At 47.4% G+C, this 19,069-nt stretch overlaps 1 protein-coding gene across 2 annotated transcripts; it reads left to right on the forward strand.

Moving 5' to 3' along the window:
• Positions 1 to 163: 163 nt before the first annotated feature.
• Positions 164 to 14,727, forward strand: MYOC (myocilin). 2 transcript variants are annotated; one of them, XM_060142190.1, is made up of 3 exons: positions 164 to 789; positions 11,596 to 11,721; positions 13,334 to 14,727. In XM_060142190.1, the coding sequence occupies exons 1-3, from the start codon at positions 276 to 278 to the stop codon at positions 14,116 to 14,118; spliced, it is 1,425 nt and encodes a 474-aa protein (XP_059998173.1). In that variant the 5' UTR covers positions 164 to 275; the 3' UTR covers positions 14,119 to 14,727. The 2 variants fall into 2 exon arrangements, with proteins under 2 accessions (XP_059998173.1, XP_059998174.1); XM_060142191.1 differs by lacking the exon at positions 11,596 to 11,721.
• Positions 14,728 to 19,069: the final 4,342 nt, after the last annotated feature.

Here is a 19,069-nt window from a genome sequence, read left to right on the forward strand (position 1 = left end):
ACTTCTGGAAGGTCATTTTCTAAGACTCTTGCTGGCAGTGTGAAAACAGCGCCCCCCCTTGTGCACGGCCTCACCCAGCCTCACGTGACCGCATCATCCTCCCCCCACGCAGGGCTGCCTCCCCCAGTATATATAAACCTCTGTGCAGCCAGGGCAGGAATCAGCCGGGCCACCCAGCCAGACACCTCGCGGCGCAGGGGAGAGTTCCAGAGGGAGCCTCATCCAGCGGCTGCTCTGAGGGCTTCTGTGCACGTTGCTGCCACTGCAGGCCCGAGATGCCAGCTGTCCAGCTGCTGCTGCTGCTGGCCTGTCTGGTATGGGGTGTGGGTGCCAGGACAGCACAGTTCCGGAAGGCCAACGACCGCAGCGGCCGATGCCAGTACACCTTCAGTGTGGCCAGCCCCAATGAGTCCAGCTGCCTCGAGCAGGGCCAGGCCATGTTGGCCATCCAGGACCTGCAGAGAGACAGCAGCGAACAGCGTGCGGCCCTGGAGTCCACCAAAGCCCGGCTCAGCTACCTGGAGGCCCTCCTCCACCGCCTGACCTTGGGCCAGGCTGCCACGCCCTGGGACACCCAGGAGGGGCTGCAGAAGGAGCTGGAGTTAGCCTACAGCAACCTCGTCCGTGACAAGTCAGCTCTGGAGGAGGAGAAGAGACGACTGGAGGCAGAGAACGGGGATCTGGCCAGGAGGTTGGAAAGCAGTAGCGAGGAGGTAGCGAGCCTGAGGAGGGGCCTGTGTCCCCAGGCCCGCAGCACCTCTGAGGACGTGCCACCAGGCTCCAAGGAAGGTAACACCATGGGGTGAAGGTGGCACGGTTCACGGAAACCTGTTACAGGTGGCCAGGCCTGTCCTTCCTGCCCTCTCCTTTCTCCTGGAGACCACGCATCTAGCGTGAGTCAGACAAATTAGGGAGGGCAAAGCAATCACTTTCACATGTTGCTAGTGAGTCAGCTCCCAAGAGTTCTGTTGAGGTTCGTGGTTCTGAGTTCTTTTTTATTATTTTTTTTTAAATTTATTTTTTGGCTGCGTTGGGTTTTCATTGCTGCGTGAGGGTTTTTCTCTGGTTGCGGCGAGTGGGGGCTACTCTTTGTTGCGGTGCGCAGGCTTCTCATTGCGGTGGCTTCTCTTGTTGCGGAGCATGGGCTCTAGGCGCGCAGGCTTCAGTAGTTGTGGCACACGGGCTCTAGAATGCAGGCTCAGTAGTTGTGTTGCTCCACAGCATGTGGGATCTTCCCAGACCAGGGCTCGAACCCGTGTCCCCTGCATTGGCAGGCGGATTCTTAACCACTGCGCCACCAGGGAAGCCCCGGTTCTGAGTTCTTGTGCCTACCCATGACAGTTTTCACAATCCATAGCAAAATGAGAAATATAAAGACCAGGTGAGATGCAAATATATAGGATCCGTAGAAAGTTGCCAACTATCCTTTTTAGAAAACTGTCCTTTTGTGAATCTTTGTTCAGAGATTGTTGACGCTTACCTTTTGTTGTTAAAATGACCTCTGTCTATGAAAAGACAATAGATTTATGAAATGATGATAGGTGGTAGGGTTTTTTTTTAAGTGTCCTTCCTGGGCAAAATAAAGAGGCAGCAACCCAGTGTGGGTTCCCTCAATATGTTGTTTTGGAAATTTTCCTGCTCTTGGTCCAATCTGAGAACCTCTGCTTTTAAGTCACTTTGAAGTGGCTTTTGCTACCTGAGATGTCATTCTGTTCATCCTGGTCCCTGCCAGGTGAGTCCATGAGTGTACACTGAGGGAGGAGGGACACTCTTCCCAGTAGTTGGGAAGAAAGTATTTGTGTCACTTTTTGTGAAACTCTGCTCCCAAATATTCACTGTTTAATAAGTTTTCCAATCATGAGGGAACAAGCAAGCAAATCCAGTTAGGGGACTATTAGTCTGGGCTCTTCAAAGATGTCAACATCAAGAAAGGAAAAATAAGGGAGCTGGGGGTGGGGGCCTTGTTTTCGATTAAAGGAGACTGTAGAGATGTAGTAACCAAAGGCAGTACATGATGCTGGAGTGGCCCCTGCATCCAGGGGGACAAAGCTACAAGGGACAGGTTTGGGATCCTTGAGGACATTTGAATATAGACTGCTTACCAGGTTGTGTTATTGGATTAGTGTTCAGTTTCTTGGGTGAGGTATGGTATTGTGGTTATGAAGAATATCCGTGTTCTAAGGAGATACATACTCAAGCACTTAGGGATGAGGCATCAGAATGTCTACAGTTTACTTTCAAATGGTTTGCAAAGACTGTAAATATATAAAGAGAGAAAGAAAAATGATACAAATGTGACAAAATATTAGCAGTTGACGAATCTAAGTGAACGACACATGGGGGATTTATTGTACTGTCTGTTAACTTTTCAAAAGCTTTGAAAAATCTTCAAAATAAAATGAAGGGAAATTATCTTCTAAAGAGGCTCTGCATGAAAGGCAAAATCTGCACAGATGTGACACCAGAAAACCCAAGGGTCCGTGCCTGGGTGTGACCTCGGGCATGTCATTTAGTCTCTGCACCTTGGTTTCTCACCCATAACGTGGCAATGAAAATTCCTGTTGTGAATAATGATTTTTGTAGGGTTCAAATGAAATGACTCTAAGGTATAAAGGATTTTTTTAAATCCTGTATTGATAGAGTTGGAAGAGATCCAATTCTAAATTTTACAATGAAGGGAAGTAAGGTCACAAGATGCCAAGGGATCCCAGGTTGAACAGCTGAGCAGTGATGGTGCTGAGACTTGCTGAACTTGAGTCTTTGAGCACAAATGAAAGAATCATTATTAATAGAAGTGTTATGAGGCATTACGTATTTCAGACTGTTAACTGAATGAACAGAACCCATGAGAGAGAGACAGAGAGAGAGACAGAGAGAGAGAGAGAGAGAGAGAGAGAGAGAGAGTGTGTGTGTGTGTGTGTGTGAGAGAGAGAGAAAATAGAGGAAACATTTTTTTTATTGTCTTGTGGTCATTTAACAAGTTTTTGGGAATTTATTCAATGTGTTCTCTGATTTTATGTACATATATTTTAAAATTTATTTGTTTTATTTATTTTTGGCTGCATTGTATCTTCATTGCAGTGTGCGGGCTTCTCATTGCGGTGGCTTCTCGTTGCAGAGCACAGGCTCTAGGCACACGGACTTCAGTAGCTGTGGCACGTGGGATCAGTAGTTGTGGCTCGTGGGCTCTAGAGCACAGGCTCAGTAGTTGTGGCGCACGGGCTTAGTTGCTCCATGGCACGTGGGATTTTCCCAGATCAGGGCTCGAACCCGTGTTCCCTGCATTGACAGGCGGACTCTTAACCACTGCACCACCAGGGAAGCCCTGATTTTATATTTCTTTTTGTCCTTTCCAGCTGCTCTACTTTTGAAATAAAGACAACAGCCCATTATAGTGAACTACAGACTTGGAAGCTCTTTTCTAGCAGTGGGTTTTTCGTGAGCAGGAAATTACATTAGTACAAGAATGTATAGCTGGAAAGGGGGCCTCGAGAGCATCTGATGCCTCTGGCTCATTTGTGCAGATGTGGAACTTAGGCCCAGAGAGGCTGCTCAGAGGTTCCTGGTCACCAGCCCTCTAGTGGCAGAGTCAGGACTAGAATTCAAGCCCCTCCCCCGATGTTCAGTGGCTCTTCAGGACCCTGACGTGACCTCTAGTTTATAGAACCTAAAGATGAATGACAGAAAAGCTACATTTAAACATCAGGGAAAGAGTGCTTGGAACAAAAGATGTGCTTCAAGGTCCTAGATTTGAGAGTAAAGGGGTGTTTGGTGCGGCTGGGATTCAGGTGTAGGTGTGCTTTAGGCAGGAGAGGCAATAACTGAGGGATGGAGGGTGTGGGACTGAGGGCTTAGTGAGGCCGAGTGGGCAGAGGAAAGGCCTGAGGAGGTGGACTTTTCCTGACTCCACCTGTAATTCGAACTGTCACCACCATCTTCTTTATTGTGTAGTTATTACATAGAAAAAAAAATGTCCTTAGGGGGCTTCCCTGGTGGCGCAGTGGTTGAGAGTCCGCCTGCCGATGCAGGGGACATGGGTTCGCGCCCCGGTCCGGGAAGATCCCACATGCCGCGGAGCGGCTGGGTCCGTGAGCCATGGCCGCTGAGCCTGCGCGTCCGGAGCCTGTGCTCTGCAACGGGACAGGCCACAACAGTGACAGGCCCGCGTACCGCAAAAAAAAAAGTCCTTAGAATCATGGAAGTCACTTGTTTATACATGTGTGTGTGTGTGTGAGTTGAAATAATATATGCATATAAGATGTTGTAGTAATAATTCTGTAGTGAAATGTCTAGAAATCTTTAAATCTTTTAAATAAATAGGAAATACAGATTACCAAAAGAGAAACTAGAGTTGCTTATAGCGTCACAAGAGAAATCCCACCTTCCCCTTTATTTCTCGTCTGCTTTGGGCTCTCAGAGAACAGAACCTGGGATGAGGGCTTGTGTGCAGTGTTTGTATGGGCCACGATCCCAGGGAGGAGAATCGGGGACAGGGGAGAGTGTGACAGGGAAGGAAAGAGAACCAGCACGGGGCAGTGGGGGAGGGCCCTTCTTCAACTGGTCCCCATGGTGGGCAGCAAAGGCTGTACCCCATCAAGACTTCTGAGAATCTGTGTAGAATGCAATAGAGAAAGGGAGCATTCCTTCCCAGATTCGATACTCTGTTGGCCAAGAATCATCCCATGGGGTATATTGCACTTCCCTGATCCACAGATGTGAGCACCAGGCTTGTTCCTGCAGAGGTTGACACAGCAATGGCTAGAAAAAGGTGGGCAAGATATGCAGGGAGGGGCACCAGAGTTGCTCAACACAAGTGCTGCAGATTCACTTCCTCACTTACAGGATGGGGAGAATAATCCCCCCAATTAGAAATAATGCAGGAAAGCATCCAGCACAGTGCCTGGCACTGAGTGACCACCCAGTAAATGGATTATAGCTACGAAGGGCTTCTTTTGCTTGAACTCCACTACTGTTTAAAAATGTCATTTATAGGGACTTCCCTGGTGGCGCAGTGGTTAAGAATCCATCTGCCAATGCAGGAGACAGGGGTTCGATCCCTGGTCTGGGAAGATCCCACATGCCGTAGAGCAGCTAAGCCCGTGCTCCACAACTACTGAAGCCCGCGCACTCTAGAGGCTGTACGCCACAACTACTGGGCCCATGCGCTGCAACTACTGAAGCCCGTGCACTCTGGGGCCCACGTGCCGCCACTACTGAGCCCACATGCTGCAACTACTGAAGCCTGCGTGCCTAGAGCCCGTGTGCTCTGCAACAAGAGAAGCCACCGCAATGAGAAGCCTGCGCACAGCAATGAAGAGTAGCCCCCGCTCACCACAACTAGAGAAAGCCTGCACACAGCAACGAAGACCCAGTGCGGCCAAAGAAAAAGAATGTCATTTATAGATCAAAATGTCGACGTGTACATATCATTTCTGTAACACGCATTGATTCCAGAGACAGTATATGTTGGAGCAGCACCCAGGACAGTAGTTTGCTAGCTAATATTCACCTTCTAGAGTATTCACGACAACCTGTGATTATGTTGGCACCCTTCTTTTTCTTCATCCTCTTCATGTATATAATACTGACCTAACTTTTCAGGCAGTGATAGAAAATAACTACAAAAATCATTACAACGTCATTTGCTTATATATCTACATATAAGTATATAAATAGGACAGAGCATGAAGAAAATATTTCCAAAATTTTATAATAGACATGAACTTCTCAACCGCAGAAGGACTGAATTTTCATAGAAACAAACAAAAGCCCTAAAAATTTTTAGCTGTCTGATACAATACAGTCCTTAATCTTTTCATAACCTCTTTTTGTTTTTCTCCCACATTCAGAATGAAATTTGAGTGATTTTGGAACATTCCAGAGAAATTTTAGTTTTGTTACATTTTTACTGAGGATCATTTCATTTATAGTTTGAGCTAAGAATTCTGAGGCTCAGAGAAATTGAGTAATTGCCCAAAGTCACACAGCTGGTACGTGGCAGGACTGAATTAGGAAACTATGACTTCTGGCTCAGCCAGGCCCCTTCACGCAACGGCTTCCCTTCCTTTGGGCTCTGCATCCTCTCCCACAGGCTTTGCTTCTTACGCCAGGCGACTCTACTCTGGGAATCTGACCGTTGCCAGGTGTTCCTGGCTGACACAGCCAGGCAGCACCCAGCAGATTTGCAATCCAACCATCCCACCTGCCAACTGAGAACTGGCCTTACAGTCATTCTGGAAGCCATTCCCTGACCCTATGTTTGTTTGTTTGTTTGTTTTTTGCGGTACACGGGCCTCTCACTGTTGTGGCCTCTCCCGTTGCGGAGCACAGGCTCCGGACGCGCAGGTTCAGCGGCCATGGCTCACGGGCCCAGCCGCTCCACGGCATGCGGGACCTTCCCGGACCGGGGCACGAACCCATGTTCCCTGCATCAGCAGGCGGACTCTCAACCACTGCGCCACCAGGGAAGCACGACCTTATGTTTTATTGTGATTCTTGTTTACTCCAAAGAAAGCACATGAGGTGTGGTTCTTGCAAAGGGTTTGGGGGTTAGGGGGCCAGGGAGAAAGACCCCCTGGTTAGAGCCCTGAGGACCTTGGTGGGACCAGGAAAGGAACTGGGCACCAGCCAGGCACGTGTAGGGGAGGAAGAGCTGACGGGAAGACGTCTCTCTGGGAAAATCGCCTGGGAGCTGTGTGTGAATGAGCCACCCACTGGAATCTGAGTCAGCTCCAGGAGTGGGTCACCCCCTGCAGTGCTGAGCAGTGTAGAGCCGCTGGAAGCAGTCTCAGTTCAAGCAGGAGGCATATACCACATAGCAGGTTAAGTCAGGGATGTTCAATATAAAGAATTAACTGATGAAAGAACAACTATGAGATAAAATAAACCCCATATGGCACCCTAGGGCTGAGGGAGGGTACAGAGGAAGGACAAACTTGGAATGGGTTCCGACATCACTGAGGAAGGTGGGGTTGAGCCCATCAGAGAGCAGAGACGCTGGCTGGTTAGCCCAGGCTGGAGGTGGAATGGACATCTCCTGAGTCTGGGAAAGGCTGCAGGAGCCCTGCAGAGCCAGCGTAGGGGCTTGCAGAGGTCTGCAGAGCACGGGGGTCCCCATGCAAGGACTCTGGGTGCGGTGTTGAGAGGGTCGTGGAAACGTTATGGCCAGGCTGAGGCTGCAAGGTCACAGAAGAACCACATCCTTGGCAAGTGCCTGAGGCAGAGCTCCACCAGATGTCCTCACACTCCTGCTGCCCGCCCAGGCCCTGCGGGACACTGCAGGAGACTGGGCGCCCCCCTCCACTGTGTCCCTCTAGCGCCCTCTACTGAGAAAGTCTAACATCATACTCACTTTAAAGGAGAAATGTCTCTTTTTTTGAGAGAGCATGAAAGGGTGCATTCAGCACTGACAGGCAGTACATTTATAACTGACCCACATCCCCACCACAGGGTGGAAAGGTTCACAACTGCCATGACGATGGCACACGTGGGTTCAGGTGCTAGTCCCACCACTTACCAGCTGTGTGACCTTGGGCAAGTAACTTAACCTCTCTGAGCCTCAGTTTCCTCTTCTGCAAAACGAAGATCATAACGTTCCCTCTTAGGACTGTTATGTGGAATAGGGGTAATGATAGCAAAAGCCTAGCACAGGACCTGGCTCATAGGAGGCACTTAGTAAGTGGTGGCAATAGTTAAATTAGGGGCAGATTGCAGTTCTAAAGCCTTATTCTATTTCTCTAAAACTTTTGAAGGCACCAGATCACATAAATAATTTATATAAAACTGCTTTGAAATGTAGAAAGAGCCATAAATACCTGTTAATCATCTCTTTTCACAAAGAAGCTGTTTTTCAGTATTTCAGTGCCAGTACTTTAAATGTCTTCAATGAAGTTACCTGGGAAAATGCCTGTTTGGGTTTGTTTCCCCCTCACTTTTTTTTATTCCCTGTGGCTAAAGAGGGCATTTTCCTTTCTTTCTTTTTTTTTTTTTCTTTTGGCTGCACCACGTGGCTTGTGGGGCTCTTAGTTCCCCGACCAGGGATCAAACCTGCGCCCCCCGCATTGAAAGTGCGGAGTCTTAACCACTGGACCACCAGGGAATTCCCGAGAGGGTATTTCCGCACCAGCATGTGGCACCTTAGTTCCCTGACTAGGAACTGAACCCGAGCCCCCTGCTCTGGAAGCGTGGCGTCTTAACCACTGGACCGCCAGGGAAGTCCCCCATTTTTCTGAATTTTCTTCTCACTGACTTGCAGGTGTGTGCCTCTATTTTTCTCAATATACATCTTCTTTTCAGTAAAATTTCTCACTGAATTATATGACCATCCTAGCTACACTCACAGAGTGAAATGATTTGTATCAGATGCACAGAGGAAGGAGGCAGGTGCAGGGGAGGGCAGGCTCACAGTAGCCCTTGATGGATGGCAACTGCGAGTCAAGGAGCTGAAGGGCAGGGAGCTGGGGTGGGGTGAGGGAACTCTCCAGCTTGGTACAGATGTCACTGCAGTATTTCTCTCTCACTTCACGTTACTTGACACCAGCTCCTATGTTCTGAGAATTAATGGAAACAAAGTTTGAATTATCCTGAGGAACAGTGGTCTAAGGAAAGGTACAAAGGAAAGGAAAACAGCTCATCTCAGGGAACTCGCTCAGTGACATGACTTTGAGAAACGGCCACAATGTATGAGCTTCTGGTCAGTGTCAGAGGTTGCATAGGCGAGGCAGGGGGTGGTGGCTTCTGACAGCCAGGAGTCAGGGCTCTCTCCTTGTGTTTTAGGCCTAAGAGATAAGTCAAGTGGTTGGGAGAGGCAGACAGAGGGCAGAGGCCTGGGCTTCAGGAGGCTGGGACAGTTGAAGACAGCTCTGTCAGCCCCTCGTAAAGGAAGGGGCTTCCTCACACTTACCTATTCCTGGAAGCACAGAAGAACAGGGGGCCTTGGGCACCCTGTTCCTCTCGCATGCTGCCCACGCAGGTCCCGGACTGGTCTGGTCTAGGGAACCTACATCTGACCTAGTAGAGCAGCCTCTGCCTTGGGTACCCTCCTGGGTCAAGGCAATCTTTAGAGGGAAGAACGGAGGAGTTTCCTCACCTCCACAGCTCTTCAGACAGGGAGAAGGAGATTCAAGGAACCAAATTAACTTCCCAGGACTTTCCAGCAACTGTTTGGATGATCCAACTGATCCTGGTTCCCAAAGTAGCCTGGAATGAACCCATGTTACTTCCTGGCCAAGAGGACTTTGGCAGATTATCCATTCCTAAAGGGAACCATGGACCAGCTGTATCTTATTCACCTGTTTTCTCCACATCTAGTCTTAACAGTTAATAGGTGCTCCAGAGGGGCTGCTGACAGGATGGATAAACAGCTTCCCAAGGCTGCGGACACCGAAGACCTTCCACATCCCTAGGGGTACTTCCAATTACCCCTGGAGTGTGGAGTGCATATCTAGGATGACCTCAGTTGGCGACACGTTTTGGCTTAGAGTTCATAACCGGTCACCCAGCCCAGTCTAGACTGAGGAACGTCCCAGGGTGTGAGCACGCACCCCCTCCAGGGCAGTCACACTCCCCTGGAGGCCAGCTGAACACTCCCCTGGAGGCCAGGCCCCTGCATGAAAGGCAGGGGTGGAGACTGCTGTGGGGTCGGGAGGGGAGGTGGAGGGGCTACACCTGAAGGCCAGCCCCAGCGCCCTGGCCCAGCCCAAGCCTTAGCGCTTCTTAGCTGGGTGCTTTCCCTACCTCCTTACAGGAGCCTTTTCTAGTACTGTAGTTCACCTAAGCTGAATACCAGCGACTATAAGAGGGTACCTTGATTCCAGACATGTGAAAATGTGAAAGAATGTGCGGCTGAAGATTGATGAAATGTGGCACATCCAGGAGGGTTAAGAGTTCCATTGCCTGAGAGGTAAATTTAGAAGAGTTAAGCTAACAAGTGATGAAAGACAGAGAATGTCTTCCTGACTTTCTGGGCTGTGTGGGAGCCCAGCCGCAGGCATTGCTCTGACTGCCCTCCCTGCTATTCTGCTGGGCTGGGGGCCAGGTCAGACTGCCTGAGACGTTCAGCAAGAGAAAAGGCCGATGTTTTAAGCATATCTTTTGACATCTGGGTCTTGCTGATAACAGGAGGGACTGCCCCTCAGAGGGTTAGCCAATTCTTAAAGATAGTCAATGACTCACCTGTAAGCACACCTTTCATATGCAAATGAACCAATTCGGAGCCTACACCCCCAACCCCTCCTCCATCGGGTCTCACACTCAGGGCAACTATTCTCTGGCCCTGATCAATGCGGGCCAGGTACCAGACAACTGGGGACAGCTCCTACGCTTCAGAGCCTGCAGAAATTATTCAGAGTAGCCAATCCTAAACCTGCTTACCCTGCCTCACTCATTCCTTCCCCTGGAAATCAAAATAAAGCTCTCACCCATGTTCCCCCTCCCTCCTGATGAACCCTGGTGCTTCACCGTGTGGCCCTCTATGGGGTGGGGCCCCCCCTCCTCTAGGGATCAGTGAGTATAAGGAGCTATCTTTTTTTTTTTTTTTTTTTTTTTTTTGCGGTACGTGGGCCCCTCACTACTGTGACCTCTCCCGTCGCGGAGCACAGGCTCCGGACGCGCAGGCCCAGCGGCCACGGCCCACGGGCCCAGCCGCTCCGCGGCATGCGGGATCCTCCCGGACCAGGGCACGAACCCACGTCCCCTGCATCGGCAGGCGGACTCCCAACCACTGCGCCACCAGGGAAAGCCCCCGAGCTATCTTTTTAATGGCAATTGTCTCCTGATCTGTTGGCCTCATCATACCTGAACCATAATCCAACCTGCATTTTAAAACAGCTGCTCCTGTGGCTGTGCTTTTTCCTTGTATTCAAGGGCTGCTGTATGCCATAATCCTAAGTCAAAGTAGCAATGTGTGATACACTGTGATGACTTAACGTCTAACCAGTGTCATCCACACCCCTTCCCTTCTCCATGGCTCAAACCGTCTCCCAAATTCCTGTAGGAAACCTGCACACTCTCTTCCTTGTCTAAAATGGTCTTGGAAAGGGATCTGACAGAATATTTCAGCCGAGCATGTTAAAGCTTAATATGTTACTTCTTACGGGAACATTTGCATTATGACAGGAGAAAAAAACACCTAAGTCAGGCAGAGAATTGGTAATTGTTGAATTTCTGGCCTCCCAGAAAATGCTAAGGATTTTCTCAATATCCCTGCATCACACCTCACCTACTCATAAATCAGACCTTCTAGTGGGAATTATTTTAATTTTGTACAAGCTTACTTTATTTTGAATACTCTGTGCTAGGCACATTGCTATGCAATTTATTATTTGTGAGCTTTTTATTATGGAATTTTTCAAACATTCACAAAAGTAGAGAGAATAATACAAACCCTAACATATCTATCACCCAGCTCCAACAGTTGTCAGCATAGCCCAATCTTGTTTCATTGTCCCTCCCCCTCCCTGAACCCCATTTATTATCTTAAAACAAATCTCAAACATCCTTATGTCCTTGGAAGCCTATTTAAATCCCATTCTCAACATAGTCTATCCTTAGGCCTTTTTCCTCACAGTACAGTTTTGCCTCTTTCTTTTAATATAGTTTCTAAATGGAATTTGGAGAACGTGGACTTTCAGGAATTGAAGTCAGAGTTAACTGAGGTTCCTGCTTCCCGAATCTTGAAGGAGAGTCCATCTGGTCAACCCAGGAGTGAAGAGGGAGGCACTGGTATGGAGTTAAATTTCTCCTCTTCTGTACCAATGTGGTCTTTATCTGTGTCTAGCTCTGCATTCAGAGTTGCTCAGCCCACTATGGGGGGTGGGGTGGACAAATAACCTCCCTGGGAGCAGAGGCAGGAAAGGGGAAGAGGAAGAGAAGCCCCTTTCTGCTCCCTTTCCAGGGCACACTGGCAGGATGTTGGCCTTTCCCTAGCAAAGCTCTGTATCTTATCACCTACACTTGGGATGGGGACTGGGCTGCACTGAGGGAAGATGAGAGATGTGTTTGTTCCACCCACTTGGTTGTCATATAGAATTGATCGCACCTGAAAAACAACATTTTTCAGTAGATCCTTCATATCTTTATCTTGGGGACAGAGAGACACCATGGACCATCCCAGCATAGTGTCTGGTACTAAAGGTACCTTTTCTGAACTTTGGGTATTTAGGAAAAGTACAATTGACCCTCTGAAAGGTGTTCCCTGAAAGCCTGACTTTAAGACAAGGGCTGTGTCTTTCAGAGACAGTGACTATCCATGTTGTTGACAGTTATTACTAGTACAGAGGGCATGCATGAGGATGGAGAGTTTTGAGATATTCAGAATATGATTCTCTGAGATGTGGGCAACAAAGAGTTTCCACTTTCTGTAAGGAAATTGAGATGCCCATTAAAATACAGAGGTTTATTGTGATTCGATCAAATTTAAGTTTTTCAACCAACTCTTCATTTAAAAAATCATACTGAGATTTTATTATATTAAAATGATGGCTGGGGCTCCCCTGGTGGCGCAGTGGTTGAGAGTCCGCCTGCTGATGCAGGGGACACGGGTTCGTGCCCCAGTCCGGGAAGATCCCACATGCCACGGAGCGGCTGGCCCCGTGAGCCATAGCCGCTGAGCCTGTGCGTCCGGAGCCTGTGCTCCGCAACGGGAGAGGCCACAACAGTGAGAGGCCCACGTACCACAAAAAAAAAAAATAGTAAAATGATGGCTGAAGTATGTGGTCTATTGGGGAAGGGCTTGAAAAACTTGTTTTATAGAGATTATTATAATGACTTGATTATTGTCTCATTTTTTATAATAATGAAATAAATCAGACATGAAAGCCATAAACAGTAATGCAATGAACATCATGAGACGCTGCCCAGCTTAAGTCAAATATTACAAATACAGTGTGAAGCCCTCTGTGCAGCCTTCATCTTTACAACCAATACTGAGTAGAAGTATTTATTGAAAAGAATCCACGTATAAGAGGACCCATACTGTTCAAACCCATGTTGTTCAAGGGTCAACTGTACTTTGATATCACATAGTGATCACAGAAAATTTACTGGGCATTTACTCTATACCGAGCACTTAACATGTATAATTACATTTAAAACTTACCACAGCTCTACTACCCCAAACACTACTCTTATCTCCCCTTATAAATCACAAAACTGAATCTTAGAGAGCAAAGTAACTTACTGAAAGTCACAATAAGTGACAAAATAAGGTGATGCGTGGCAAAGCCCGGTTTAAACCCAGACGGTCTGTCTCTGTGGTTCTCACTTCTACCGGCTCTGCCATGATTCCACATTGTGGAAAGATGGTGGCTACATGGTATTTGTTTTAATTCACCAGGATGTGGAGAACTCATTTGGGTAGGAGAACCTGTCACTCTGAGAACAGCTGAAACACTCACGGGCAAGTACGGCGTGTGGATGAGAGACCCCCAGGCCGCCTATCCCTATACCCAGGAGACCACGTGGAGAATCGACACAGTGGGCACAGACATCCGCCAGGTTTTTGAGTATGACCTCATCAGCCAATTCCTGCAGGGCTACCCTTCCAAGGTACACGTGCTGCCCAGGCCGCTGGAAAGCACAGGCGCCGTGGTGTACCAGGGCAGCCTCTACTTCCAGGGGGCGGAGTCCAGAACGGTGATCAGATACGAGCTGCACACCGAGACGCTGAAGGCTGAGAAGGAAATCCCTGGAGCCGGCTACCACGGGCAGTTCCCCTATTCCTGGGGCGGCTACACAGACATCGACCTGGCAGTAGATGAGACAGGCCTCTGGGTCATCTACAGCACTGAGGCGGCCAAAGGCGCCATTGTCCTCTCCAAGCTGAACCCAGAGAATCTGGAGCTGGAGCAAACCTGGGAGACTAACATCCGTAAGCAGTCGGTCGCCAACGCCTTCATCATCTGCAGCACCTTGTATACCATCAGCAGCTATTCATCGCCTGATGCTACCGTCAACTTCGCATACGACACCAGCACTGGTAGCAGCAAGGCCCTGATGGTCCCGTTCAAGAACCGCTACAAGTACAGCAGCATGATTGACTACAACCCCCTGGAGAAGAAGCTCTTTGCCTGGGACAACTTCAACATGGTCACCTATGACATCAGGCTCTCCCAGGTGTGAAAAGCCGCCAAGCGCTAGCAGAAAAGGCAGAAGGAAATGATGTTGAGGGTTCCTGAGGGGAAAGCCAGCCAGCCAGCCCATGCCCATGCAGCTTTTCTGGCTTTCCAAGCTTGCATTAACCCAGAAGAATGTGCATGGTCACCATGTCCAACTGGGCGGGAATAACAGTCTGGGGATTTAGATGATTCCACATTATAATAGATATTCTTTTCTTCTGTCAGCTTTTAAAGGGATATTTAACCAAAATAGTTTAAGTTTTCTGGTGATTTGAGGCAAAAGCTATAATGCATAGTAGTTTCTTCATGAAAACCACAAAGTTTTTAATAAATGGCCCTCAATGGCTAAATAACATATGTTTGGAGAATAGTTTGGGAAAAACATGTTTCCCTATGTGGAACCCGTTCCATGCATCACCTGCTCTTGCATGTTGCCTGATTACCATGAGCTATAATAACAAGCAGCACTCCTAAAGGCAGAGGAACAGCTATTGTGGCAGCGCTGAACATATATAAAATGTGTTTACTACAGGTGGCTTCTAATGCTACAGGTGGGATCCAGTTGGATATTACAGCAACTTTGCCCCGTGAAATAAAATCATCTTACACAATATTCTCCTTGAACTTTGTGGGATACTTTGCTGGAGAGGAGAGTACAGATTCCAACCATCAGATAATTCCTTTGGGTTGGGAGGTATGATTACAGGCTGCTAAAATTTCGGGGTGTGTGTGTGTGTGTGTGTGTAACTGAGAGGATTATGCCTGGTTTTGAGGTGTCACCCACGATGACAGCAGGCAAACAGTGGAATCCATACCTTCCTACGCCCATCTCCTGGTGATTTTGGTCCTTCTCGAACAATCTTTTCATCTTTTCTCCAACTTACCCTCTTTCCCCCTAGCTCTATTTTGGTTCTTATTTGCTGTCACAGGTATGAATTTCATAAGCCATAACCTCAGGTGAGCAGACCTAAGGAATTTAATTACCTCTTTACCTAAATTTAAATACCTCTTTAAAGGTCTAGCTCCAAAGACAGTCACATTCTAAGGTACTGGGGGTTAGGACTTTAACATATGAAGTGGCGGGGAGATAGTTCAGCCCATAACAACTGGGTATTACCACTCTACTCCACTGGTAGCAAACTCTTAAAACCTAGAAAACCCAGAAGTCAGAGTGCATGAAGCCATTCACCCTTCTAAGGACATGTAGCTGCCAGGTGTTGTTGAATGAAAAGCGGAAGACGAGACACTTGGGTGATGAGATGAGTGGTCACAGCACACACATAGGTAAGGCCAACCCTGCTTGCACAGCCCTGCCCACGTTTCCTTTTCTTTCCCTCCACCACCTACTGCTTCTGGCTTCAGGATGGAAGAAGAGGGCGATGGAAGGAGGAACAGAAGGGAGAAGGAAACTCTTCACTTAGCTTCCAGGACATTAAACTCCTCCTCCATTATGGATTTCTCCTTCTTGGTTTTTATTTGTTTGTTCTGCTGGTTCTTCCTTTTAGTCTGTGTTAGTCAGAGTTTTCCAGAGAAATAGAACCAATAGGAGATATATAAGTATAAATACAGATTCAGATATAAAAAGAGATTTAGTATGAGGAATTGGCTCATGCAATTGTGGAGAAGTCCCACTGTCTGCCACCTGCAAGCTGGAGACCCAGGAAAGCTGGTCCAAGTTCCAAGGCCTGAAAACTTGGGGAGCCAATGGTGTAAATCTCAGAGCAGGGTAGAAGACCAATGTCCCAGTTCAAACAGGCCAGCAGGGAGCAAAATGGGTGAATTCCTCCTTCCTCCACCTCTTTGTTCTTTTCAGGCCCTAAATGGATTGTATGACACCCACCCTTACTGCGAAGGGTGATCTACTTTACTGAGTCCACCAGTTCAAATGCTAACCTCATCCAGACACGCCCTCACAGACGCATCTAGAAATAATGTTTAATCTGGGCACCCCTTGGTTCAGCCAAGTTGACACATAACATGAACCATCACATAGCCCCAACCTCTTAAGGTTGTAGCACCCCAGGGCTCACTTTAGGGTTTGTCTACTCATTCGTCTGGTGATCTCGTCTAGCATCATGGCTTTAAATGCCATCTCTATGCGGACAATGCCTCAAATTTATATCTCCAGCCCAGACTGCTCCTGAACTCCAGGTTCATACATTCATTTGCCCACTTGACTTCTCCATTTAAATGTCTGTTAGGCATATTAAGTGAGCAAGAATGGAATTTCTGAGTTTTCCCATCCCACCCCCTCAGACACTCCAAATCTACTCGTCTTGAAGCTAATGGAAACTCCATCCCTCCAGTTGCTCAGACCAAAAATCTTGGGGTCATCCCTTACTCTTCTCTCTCACAACCCCTCATCCAAACCATCAGAAACTTTTATTGGTTCTATCTTCAAATATATATATATCTAGAATCTGACCACCTTTCTCACCATCCCAACTATTACTTGTCCAAATTATCATTGTCTTTTTCCTGGATTACTACAGGAGCCTCTGAAATGATTCTGTTTCCTCCCGTCGTACAGCCTGTCCTCCACACAAACAGCCAGAGCATGCGTCTCCTTTTCTGAACACCCTCCATGCCTTCCCAGCTCATTCAAAGTCAGTCCTTACACAGCCCCACGTGATCTACCTCCTTCCGCCCCGACCAGTGACTTCATCTACTAATGGCCCCTGATTCACTCTACTCCAGCCAAGCCCCACTGGCCCCTTCTCCTTCTCTGGATACACCTTTGTCTTAAGGCCTTTGCACTGGCTCTTCCCTCTGCTCTGATGTCCACACACCTAACTCCATCACTGTCTTCAAGGTTTTACTCAAATATCACCTTCCTAATGAGGCCTACCCAGACCACCCTATTTAAAATTGCAACTCACCTGCTTCTTTCTCTGCCACTTCTAATCTTTCTTACCCTGTCTTATTATTTTTAAATGTCTTTTCCATTACATTTAACATCTCCTAACATATAATTCGTTGTTTTTAAATTATATATACCTTTTGTCAGTCTTCCCCCACTGGAGTGTAAATTCCACGGGGGCAGTGATTGTTTTGTTCAGTAATATGTCCCTAAACCCACTTGCACTGTTGGTGGGAATGTAAGGTGATACAGCCACTATGGAGAACAGTATGGAGTTTCCTTAAAAAACTACAAATAGAACCATCATATGACACAGCAATCCCACTACTGGGCATATACCCTGAGAAAACCGTAATTCAAAAGGAGTCATGTACCACAATGTTCATTGCAGCTCTATTTACAATAGCCAGGACATGGAAGCAGCCTAAGTGTCCATCAAAAGATGAGTGGATAAAGAAGATGCGGCACATATATACAATGGAATATTACTCAGCCAAAAAAGGAACGAAACTGAGTTATTTGTAGCGAGGTGGGTGGACCTAGAGTCTGTCATACAGAGTGAAGTAAGTCAGAAAGAGAAAAACAAATGCCGTATGCTAACACATATATATGGAATCTAAAAAAAAAAGATCAGAAGAACCTAGGGGCAAGATGGGAATAAAGATGCAGACCTACTAGAGAATGGACTTGAGGATATGGGGAGGGGGAAGGGTAAGCTGTGACAAAGTGAGAGAGTGGCATGGACATATATACACTACCAAACGTAAAATAGATAGCTAGTGGGAAGCAGCCACATAGCACAGGGAGGTCAGCTCGGTGCTTTGTGACCACATAGAGGGGTGGGATAGGGAGGGTGGGAGGGAGGGAGATGCAAGAGGGAAGAGATATGGGGACATATGTATATGTATAACTGATTCACTTTGTTATAAAGCAGAAACTAACACACCATTGTAAAGCAATTATACTCCAATAAAGATGTTAAAAAATAGACTCATGACCAAGATTTAACAAAGCCAAAATAATATGTCCCTAGAACAGTGTCCAGCTCACACAGTAGGTACTTAATATTTTGAACACATGAATAAACAGAAAAATATCCTGGAACTTGCCCAGAAACAATCAGAAATAAAACTACCTCAAGGGGTACCCCTTCCCACCATTTTCCCTCCTTGATTCTATGCTTAACTGGCTGTGTGACCCTAGACTAGTCAGTTAACCTCTGTTCCAGCGGTAATGGAACTTTCTGTAACCACAGTATGCTCTATATCTGTAACATCCAGTATGGTAGCCACCAGCCACATGTAGCTATTGAGCACTTGAAATGTGGCTAGTGCAAGGAACTGAATGTTATATTTAATTTTGATGAATTTATGTTTAAGTAGCCACCTGTGGCTAGTGGCTACCCTATTGGACAGTGCAGGCTTGTTCTCTCATCTGACTGAGGATGAGGTCATGTGTGTGTTGAGCCCCCAGCTGGCGATGACAGGTGCTCCAGGCCTGCTCCCCCTGCTTCACGGCTGCGGCAGCAGACCACAAGAAGGAACCTGACTTCCACATCAACAGCACAGCCTGCTATGTGGGGAGGGGATCTGAGCACACATAAGGGTGGGCTTGGAGGGAGAATGCCCACAAGAACTCTGAAAAAGTGAATGCAATAAAAGATGGCCCTGTTGGGGGCCAGGGCAGGCCACCCCAAAATGTGCCTCAATGGCGTATGGATTACCTTAAATACGTTACCTAAGAAACGGCCAATGCAAGAGGAATACTCTGACCCTCCTTTCTGTCTGACCCTTAAAGTAGGAAATAAATCTCTCACATAAACAGACACACTTATGGTCAGAGAGAGAATTCGGGCTGAAAATCCTGTGTAAACAAATCTTGTTACTTCTTTTATTTACTACTCCAAGCCCAAACTGTTTAGATCCTTCATTAATTGAGCACCCCAAAACCTAAATTTCTTTGTCCTACCTATTCCTCACAAATGTATTGTTTCCTTGTCTAAAAAGTATAAAAACTGCCTGCTTTGGCCACTTCTTTGGTCCCAATTCCATGAGACCTCCATGCACATGAATTAAAATTTATTTCTTTTTCTCCT

Source organism: Lagenorhynchus albirostris, chromosome 2 (genome assembly GCF_949774975.1).
Source record: "Lagenorhynchus albirostris chromosome 2, mLagAlb1.1, whole genome shotgun sequence".
Taxonomy (NCBI): Eukaryota; Metazoa; Chordata; class Mammalia; order Artiodactyla; family Delphinidae; genus Lagenorhynchus; species Lagenorhynchus albirostris.